This window comes from Capra hircus, chromosome 15 (genome assembly GCF_001704415.2).
Source record: "Capra hircus breed San Clemente chromosome 15, ASM170441v1, whole genome shotgun sequence".
In the NCBI taxonomy this organism is placed as follows: domain Eukaryota; kingdom Metazoa; phylum Chordata; class Mammalia; order Artiodactyla; family Bovidae; genus Capra; species Capra hircus.
The window spans coordinates 53765585-53774202 of NC_030822.1; the positions used below are offsets into that span (position 1 = coordinate 53765585).

Genomic DNA, 8618 nt, shown 5'->3' on the forward strand with positions numbered 1-8618 from the left:
GGACAGGTGTCAAATGTTAGCCAACCCTAGCTGCCTGGACTTCTTCCCCTCCTTTTCCTCCTGCAAAACAGAGCTCAGAGGGTTGGAAAGGGGCGAGGGCCGGCCCCCAGGATCCCTCTCCTCTCCCCAGCGATGGACAGTTGTGAATTCACACACGGAGTTGGGGAGGCCTCCCCTCCTTGGCAGGAGGTTGGTCTCCCAGGAAACTGGGCATCGGGAAGGAGAGGTCTACCCCACCTCTGCTGACCCAGTCCAGCCCCTGCCTCCCCTGCACTCCCATCCTTCCTGTAGCTGTGCCCGCCCTTCCCTTCTCCACCCAGGCAGTGAGAGCTCGGGTAGAGGTGGGGAAGGCTGCTCCGGAAATCCAGGGTAGCGGGTCTCTAAGAAACCACTTCCATCTTGTCCCCTTGGCTGCCCCTCTTCTCTGAGGGGCAGTGCCCGGTGGCAGCTGGGCTGAACTTTAGGCTCTGAGCCTACATCCTGCCCTGTGCACACCCAGCCCAGCTTCACTCTGTTCTCTCTCTTCTCATCCTCAGAGGGAGGTGCGCTTCCGGAAATCATAAGCAGCTCTCCTGCGCCAGCTCACAGAGTCCACCGTGAAGATCTGGCCAAAGGGACCAGGCCATTTGCAACCTCCTCTGGGCTAAAGGCCACCAGACACCATCGTTACTGCCACCTCCACTGTCTGCTGCCTCTGTGAATACACACGTGTGTGTGCATGTGTGTATGTTTACATGTGTGTGTCACTGCTCTCCCAAGGTCCTCAGAAATCAGGAGAGCTGTCAGCTCTTCCCAAACTCCCGGCTGGAAATCACCTGAAGACAACCGTTTGGGCCCCGTGAGGGATTCCCCGACACGGAAGTGTCCATCACAGATGGAGGAGGCGGAGCCCAGGGATGGTCTGGAAGGCCACGTCAGGAACTCTTGTTTCCGACCCTCACTGGAGACTAGTCCAGAACAGGCAGCCCCCTGTGGCCCAGCCATCACTGCCAGCAAGGGACAGTATCAGATTTCACAGAGTGCCTAGACCGCCTCTAGTGGGAAGATCTTCCCGTTGACCATCGGCCCATCCCGCCCCCTCTCGGCCCTCTCGCTGGATGCGGAGAGGGGCCACGCCATGGCTGTGCACGCTGACCACTCAGCACAGGGCTTACTGTCTTCGTCCGGTAACAGGCTGTTGGAGGCAAACTTCATTTCATTTTTATATTCAAGTAATGGAAATAAATGTATTATTTAAAGGTTCTCCCAAAATTCCAGGAGCCAAGAGAGCTAGCCACTCAATCACCCCAAGCACTCTGAGGGACTCCTGGCAGCTGTGTCCCCCTGGCATCCCATGGAATGCTCTTGGCCTCAAGGGGCCAGATTAAGGGGCCCTTTGAGATACTCAGGGAAGCAAATCCATCACCAAGATGGCCACGCTGCTGCTGTATCTGAGGGCTGTATCCAAAGGAACTGATGCTGCTTCTCTGTTGGCCCAGGATGTCCTGGAACTTTGGAATTTCCTCTCAGCTTTCCTCATCTTTCACCTTCTCAGGGACACAGTGTTGCCATGGAAACTGCCTCAGAGAGAAAGCTGACTCTGTCCCCAGGCTGCTTCCAAACTGCTTTTAGGAAGGATCCGAGTTGCCGCTCCTGCTGGACATCAGTGAGTCTGGCCTTTGAGTCAGCTGAAGTCCCAGATCCGCATCCTTTTCTCTGGGGCACTTGGTCCTCCCGCTGTCTCCTGCCTCCCTTGGGCCTATCTGATGGTGCTGTGACTCCCAGAAGTGGGGTCAGAGCAGATCAGCCCAGCCCAGCTCAGGCAGGTGGCTGCTTGGGGGATAGACTGTTCTGGAAGAGCAGCTGGGATTGGCTAGCATGGCTCGGAAGGTTCTGAGGGGGCTGGTGATGTGTTATCAAGGCTGGGGTTGGGGACAGCAGTGTTCATGTCCACAGCACCCCAGCAGTGATCTTCAACAATAAAAACTATGTGACCCGAAAAATTGGTCATTGGATGTTTCTGTGGTACCCTGGGTAGAAAACTGAGGCTATCTACCCAGATGCTCAGGCATCCTCAGTTTAGTTCTTAGTTTGGGTTCCTCAGCTTTGGGTTCTGCTCATTTAATCATGATTCATTTATTTATTCACTTACCCACCATACTGGTGCCTGCCCTGTACCAGGAACTTATACCAGGCCCAGGAGGTACAAAAGCAACAGTGGTCCTCAGGAACTCAAGGTCATGACCCAGTGTGATGGAAGCTGTGATTCAGTGTGGACACTGTGCCTGGAACACAGCCGGCAGCCTCACCAAGGAGGTCAGGGAAGGCTTCCCAGAGGAGGTGAGGTTTGAAATGACTCTTAAAGAGTATGTAAGTCTTCACCAAGCAGATGGGTGGGGGAAGAGCAGTCCAGCAGTCCTTTTTGCCTCCTTCCTCTTTCTCTGCCTCTGCCTTTGCCAGCTCAGCAAAAGGCATGTTTACGAAGAAGCCCCAGTGCTTACTCAACTGTTTCCAAGAGAATTGGATGGGTGGTTCCATCGGCCTCGTCTGAAAGATCTAGTCCTTCTTGCTCCGTACTTACTTTTCCTGCATTTAAAATATTGACCTCTTTTATTTTATTGACCTCATTTAATATTACATTCCCACGATGAATGCCCAGCACCCACACCACCCCCACTACACACACTCATGCCTCTAGCCATGAGCACAGAATTCTCCAGGCCTGCCCGCATGGGCCTGGCCTCTGGACACCTTCAGAGCTTTTTTGCCTGGAGAATCCCAGGGACAGCGGAGCCTGGTGGGCTGCTGTCTATGGGGTTGCACAGAGTCGGACACGACTGAAGCGACTTAGCAGCAGCAGCAGCAGAGTGTTTAATTCCCCCCCGCCAGTGCCAAGGCAAATCCTTCCTCCAATCATTTTCTCGTTCCATCTGCATGACAAAGCATGAGGTGGGGGCATGTGCCAGGCCCGCTGGATGAGCAATAGGGGCAACACAACTGCTGTCACAGATCCCACAATTTCCCATGATCTCAGTGGCTTGACCCAATCAAAGCTTATGTCTCATCTATCGAAGGGTCCAATGAGGGTGTCTAGCCAATGGGAGCCTTGCTTCCACGCGGTTTTTCAGGGACTCAGAGTTTTTCAGCCTAGTTGACTTTGTCATCTGCTTCCAGTGAGAGGACAGAGGAAAGAAAACGAAGAAGGCAGATCCATTTCTTAAACGCTCTGACTCAGGAGTGATCCATAGCACTTCACTCATATTTTATGGCTGTCTGCATGTCACGTGGCACCAACTAGATCAAGTGGGAAAGGCCCTAAGAAAAGCGGTCCTGGGCAGTTCCCAGGCAGGAGCGAACACTTGTTTTGGAGGATAACCAGCCATCTCTGTCTCCCAGAGGAAGCTGGTCAGATCCCAAAAACCAGGCCTTGGGGCAGAGAGTTAGGGCTTAGGCCTTTTCTGTTCCTGTCTCCTAAGGAACCAAACTCTTTCCTTCCTCTCTTGGCTTCCTAGGACAGAAATTGATTTGCAGGGGTGCGGGCGTATGTGCAAAGACCCTGATGCTGGGTTGAAAGCAGCATGAGATTGAGGGCAGGAGGAGAAGAGGATGACAGAGGACGAGATGGTTGGATGGCATCACCGACTCAATGGACATGAGTTTGAGCAAGCTCTGGGAAATGGTGATGGACAGAGAAGCCTGGACTGCTGCAGTCCATGGGGTCACAAAGAATCGGGACGAGACTGAGCAACTGAACAAGGCATGTGCATGTTTGGGGGAGATAAGAGAAAAAGCAATCTCTAAATGGAAAAAATAAAAGTATTCCTTAGGCCCAGGACATCTATAGAGGCTATAAACTCATAAGGACTTCCCTTGTGGTGCAGCGGATAGGAATCCGCCTGCCAATGCAGGGGACACAGGTTTGATCCCTGGTCCCAGAAGATTTCACATGCTGCAGAGCAGCTAAGCCCTTGCACCACAACTGCTGAGCCCAAATGCTACAACTACTGAAGCCCTCTAGCCTAGAGCCTGTGCTCCGCAGCAAGAGAAGCCACTGCAAAGAGCAGCCCACACACTGCAACAAAGAGGAGCCCCACTCACTGCAACTAGAGAAACCCGTGTGCAGCAATGGAGTCCCAGTGCAACAAAAAATAAAAATAAATCAATAAGGAAGAGGCTGGGAGAATCTCAGGATTTCCAGCTAGACTAAGATACCTTAGCCATGTTGTGCTGCGTGCTAAGTCGCTTCAGTTGCATCTGACTCTTTGCGACCCCATGGACTGGAGCCCTCCAGACTCCTCTGTTGATGGAATTTTCCAGGCAAGGACACTGGAGTGGGTTGCCATGCCCTCCTCCAGGGGCTCTTCCCAACCCAAGGACTGAACCCATATCTCTTATGTCTCCTGCATTGGCAGGTTTTTACCACTAGTGCCACCTGGGAAGCCAAAGTACCTTAGAGATTTATATATAAAAAAAGAAAAAACTCATGGAGGGTGGGTGATGGGACTTCCCAAAGTGATCCAGAATCTCCAGGGAGATGGGTGTGTACTGAGGGGAGGGTTTGCTGGCGACACTGTCCTATGCTCGCTAGGTCCCAGGCATTCTCCAGGCACCAGTAAAACTCTCTGGCTTTGTCAGCTCTGTTGACGGCTGAATTTCCCTGGAAATTCCCCGCGGAGAGGGGCAGGGTCAAGTGAATGCTTCGGGAATGGGGCAGATGAAGATGACACTTTGGAGGAGCCAGTTACAGCCTCGCTGCCCATCCAGCTGCCTCTGGGGTTTGGTTAGGTTCCCAGGAGCTATTGTTGCCCATAATTGCTCAGCCAATGTTCTGATGAAATTGGAAGGACGTTGGGAGAGGCACATGGAGAGCTCCTCGTAACGATAATGATGAGGATAATGACAATAGCAGCTAGCCTTTGCTGTATGCCAGATGCTGTGCAACACTTGATGTATGTTATCTCCTGTGAGCTTGGAGTACGCATTTCATGGCCTCTGTTTTAAGGATGAGGAAACAGGGCCAAGAGAAGTGAAATAAGCTTCCCCCAAACTATCAGCTACTAAGGGGCAGAGCTGGACATTGAATCCAGGCTGACTGATGTTAAAAGCTGTTTTAAAAAACAGGTGGAGTCTTCCTAGCTGCCCCCTCCTGGGGTCTGCCATCTGGCTCTGCGGATCTTTCCGTTCTCTACCAAGTTTCCGCTGTGCGAGGGGCAGGGTGGGCAACACCTTGGGAGGATGGGCACATCCCTCAGAGCGTCACATGACCAGAACTTAGAGCAGGCAGTTTCCGGAACCTGGGACAAATGATTCATGGATGGGAGGAGGCCCCCTGGCACCTCCCGCACCTCCAGTCCCCAAAGGAATGGTTTCCCTCCCATGTCATGACACACTGCAGCTCCAGGACGCTTCCACGTCTCTTCGACGTGTGTGGGTGACTCCAAGAAGCACGTGCCGCTCATTCCCTACCTCCTCCGCTCTGGCTCAGGCTTCCTGTCCCCTGACACTGCCACCCATCCAGGGAGCAAGCTGCATACTGGTCCTACACGGAGGGCCATGCTCTGGAGATAAGCAGCTGGGATGGCCCAGGCAGGAGGCTTTATTAGATGAGTCCTTTGAGAAGGGAGGAGCACGGCTTGGCCTTTGGTCCTCCACGCTCAGTTCCTGCCAGCGAAATCAGTGGGTATGACAAACCATCTCTACTGTCTAAGCCCCAAGTCCCAGAAGTTCTTCACTTTTCATATGAGGAAGGAGCCGGGAATCCTCTTTGCATGTTGTTGCTGTTGTTGTTTAGTTGCTAAGTTGTGTCTGACTCTTGCCACCCCGTGGAGTGTAGCCTGCCAGGCTCCTCTGTCCATGGGATTTCTCAAGCAAGAACACTGGAGTGGGTGGCTATTTCCTCCTCCAGGGGATGCTCCCAACCCGGAGATCGAACCCACATCTTCTACACTAGCAGGAGGATTCTTTACCACTGAGCCACCAGGGAAGCCCCTTCTTGGAATAATTCCTCCTAATTATGCTATGTTGCAGTGGAGAGAACCTTGGAGCTGGAAACCAAGCACCTGGAGGTACAAATTCCTCCAGGTACCTCCAGGCTCGGCCACTTGTTTGGCTCTCTGGCCTTGGGCAAGCTGATCTCTGCTTCCTCATATGTGAGAGGGGTGTATCCGGCCCACACGCTGGTGCAGAATGAAGTGGGAGGATGCATGTAAACGCACAGGGCAAAGTGATTGGCATATTATGATGTCTCAACAAATGTCAAATTTGAAACAAAAAGGATAGATCTTTCACCTCCATATCCCTTCACCCAGCAAGTGTCGTAGAAGAGGGGAATTTGACTATTATCTTCAGGGTTTAGGAACTTTCCTCTTAGTCTCCTAACAATGGGCTGATCTTCCAAGCAGATGACACTGCCACCTGGGGTAGATGCCCTCCCCTACTGGTGGCTTCTCTAAGCCATGGCAATACACTGAATTGAGCTCACTCAGCTCTCTCATTTACTGATGGGACCAGGATGGTTTCCTGTCCCTGGCCCTGCCCTGGTGGCATCTGACTGCTCAGCCAAAGAAGCTGACAATTCAGGGCCATGAGGGGACACGCACCTTTGTTCCTGGTGGACTCGTCCATCTACGGCCATCTGGCTCCTACCCCATTACGTCTGTGATTCGCCACGTTGCCAAATCTGATGGAAGCGTTTTTCAGTCCTCATCTTACCAGAGCTCTGAAACTGCACCATTTCACTCTCGAGTACTTCCTACTTTGTGAAATTGCTGCAACTTCTGTGGCATCAAGCTCTCCCAATTCTCCTCCTGACCCTTGGCTGTTCCTTCTGTCTTCCATAAACCCTATTAAAGGTGTCCCTAGGACACCAGCTCTCTTCTCAGGGTACATACTCACCCTGAACCATCTCATCCAGCCCTGGATTTTCTTTCCAATATCAGTGGAGCCAGTAAGAATTTGCTCTACATCATTAAAGTACAAAAAATGTCATCTTTCTTTTTAAAACCAGATTAAAATCTGACTGAACTGCCTCATCCTGGCTGGAAAACCTCTATCATCGTGTTCTTCCCCCGGGAGCTCAGCCCCAGGAGAGCCTGTCCACCGTGCTCCTGGTGGGGTGCTCAGCCTGCAGCCATCACAGGTCCCCTTAGGGGGTTGCAGGTAAAAGGAGTAGCTCACAAACCTGCTGCTCCCTGTACCCCGTCTCAGGAACCCCACTCTCCCTGGGTCAATCTCAGGCTGCTCTCCACTCTTCAACCCCCAAAGCCCTTCTCTCTTTGCAGACAACTCAGACCTGTCTCTGCCATTAAATATATATATATATATATATATACATATATATATATATATAATTCACCTGTTGGTTTTGGACTGTGCTGGATGGGCTTTCTTTAGTTACGATGAGTGGACTGCTCTCCAGTTGTGGCGCCCGGGCTTCTCATTGCTGTGGCTTCTCTTGCTGCGGAGCACAGGCTCTAGACACAGGCTTCTGTGTTTGCGGCACACAGACTCTAGAGCGCAGTCTCAGTGATTGTGGTGCATGGGTTTTGTTGCCCCAAGGCATGTGGGATCTCCCTGCCACCAGGAATCGAACTCATGTTCCCTGCATTGGCAGGCAGATTCTTAACCACCAGACCACAAGGGAAGTCCAGGCCTGTCTCTTTTATGTACATTACCAGTGTGTTGGAATTTTTTGACCTATGACAAAGGCAAATAATTTCTCTCTAGGGAAAAAGGCATTCGTTCTTGATGAGATCATGGCAGAAATCAAGATCACCATAGATCTCAATGATTGTATACAGATTATCATGTGAACCTAAGTTTTCATTCTTCTAGGAAAAATTACCCTAGGTCACATCATGGTTTCATGCATGCATACCAAGTCACTTCAGTCATGTCTGACTCTTTGCGATCTTATGGACTGTAGCCTGCCAGGCTCCTCTGTCCATGGAATTCTCCAGGCAAGAATACTGGAGTAGGTGCCTTGCCTTCCTCCAGGAGATCTTCCTGAACCAGGGATCGAACTTGCATCTCTTATGTCTCCTGCATTGGCAGGCGGGTTCTTTACCACGAGCGCCACCTGGGAAGCCTGATGTTATGGTTATCATATGTTTAACTCTGTAAGAAACTGCCAGGCTGTTTTCAGAGGGGCTGTACCTTTTTACATTCCCACCTGCTGCATGAGAGTTCTAGTTGCTCCATGTATAAACTAGGTAACTCATGAGAATCTACTGTATAACACAGGGAACTCTACCCAATGCTCTGTGGTGACCTAAATGGGAGGGAAATCCAAGGAAGAAGAGATATATGCATATATGTGGTTCCTTCCAGAGAAGGCAATGGCACCCCACTCCAGTACTCTCGCCTGGAAAATCCCATGGACGGAGGAGCCTGGTGGGCTGCAGTCCATGGGGTCGCTAAGAGTCGGGCACGACTGAGTGACTTCACTTTCACTTTTCACTTTCATGCATTGGAGAAGGAACTGGCAACCCACTCCAGTGTTCTTGCCTGGAGAATCCCAGGGACGGGGTCGCACAGGGTCGGACACGACTGACGCGACTTAGCAGCAGTAGTAGTGGTGGTTCCTTCACTTCACTGTTCAGCCGAAACTAACACAACACTGAGAGGCAATTATACTCCAA

The 8618-nt window shown here is 51.6% G+C and overlaps 1 protein-coding gene across 4 annotated transcripts in view; it reads left to right on the plus strand.

Annotated features, from left to right (window-relative positions):
- Positions 1-1976, plus strand: part of TMPRSS13 (transmembrane protease, serine 13) — a 33192-nt gene extending 31216 nt beyond the window's left edge. For all 4 annotated transcript variants that reach the window (XM_013969565.2, XM_013969566.2, XM_005689500.3 and 1 more), the window contains one exon: positions 537-1976. In XM_013969565.2, the coding sequence (XP_013825019.2) occupies positions 537-563 (27 nt within the window). In that variant the 3' untranslated portion in view covers positions 564-1976. The remainder of the gene's footprint in view (positions 1-536) is intronic.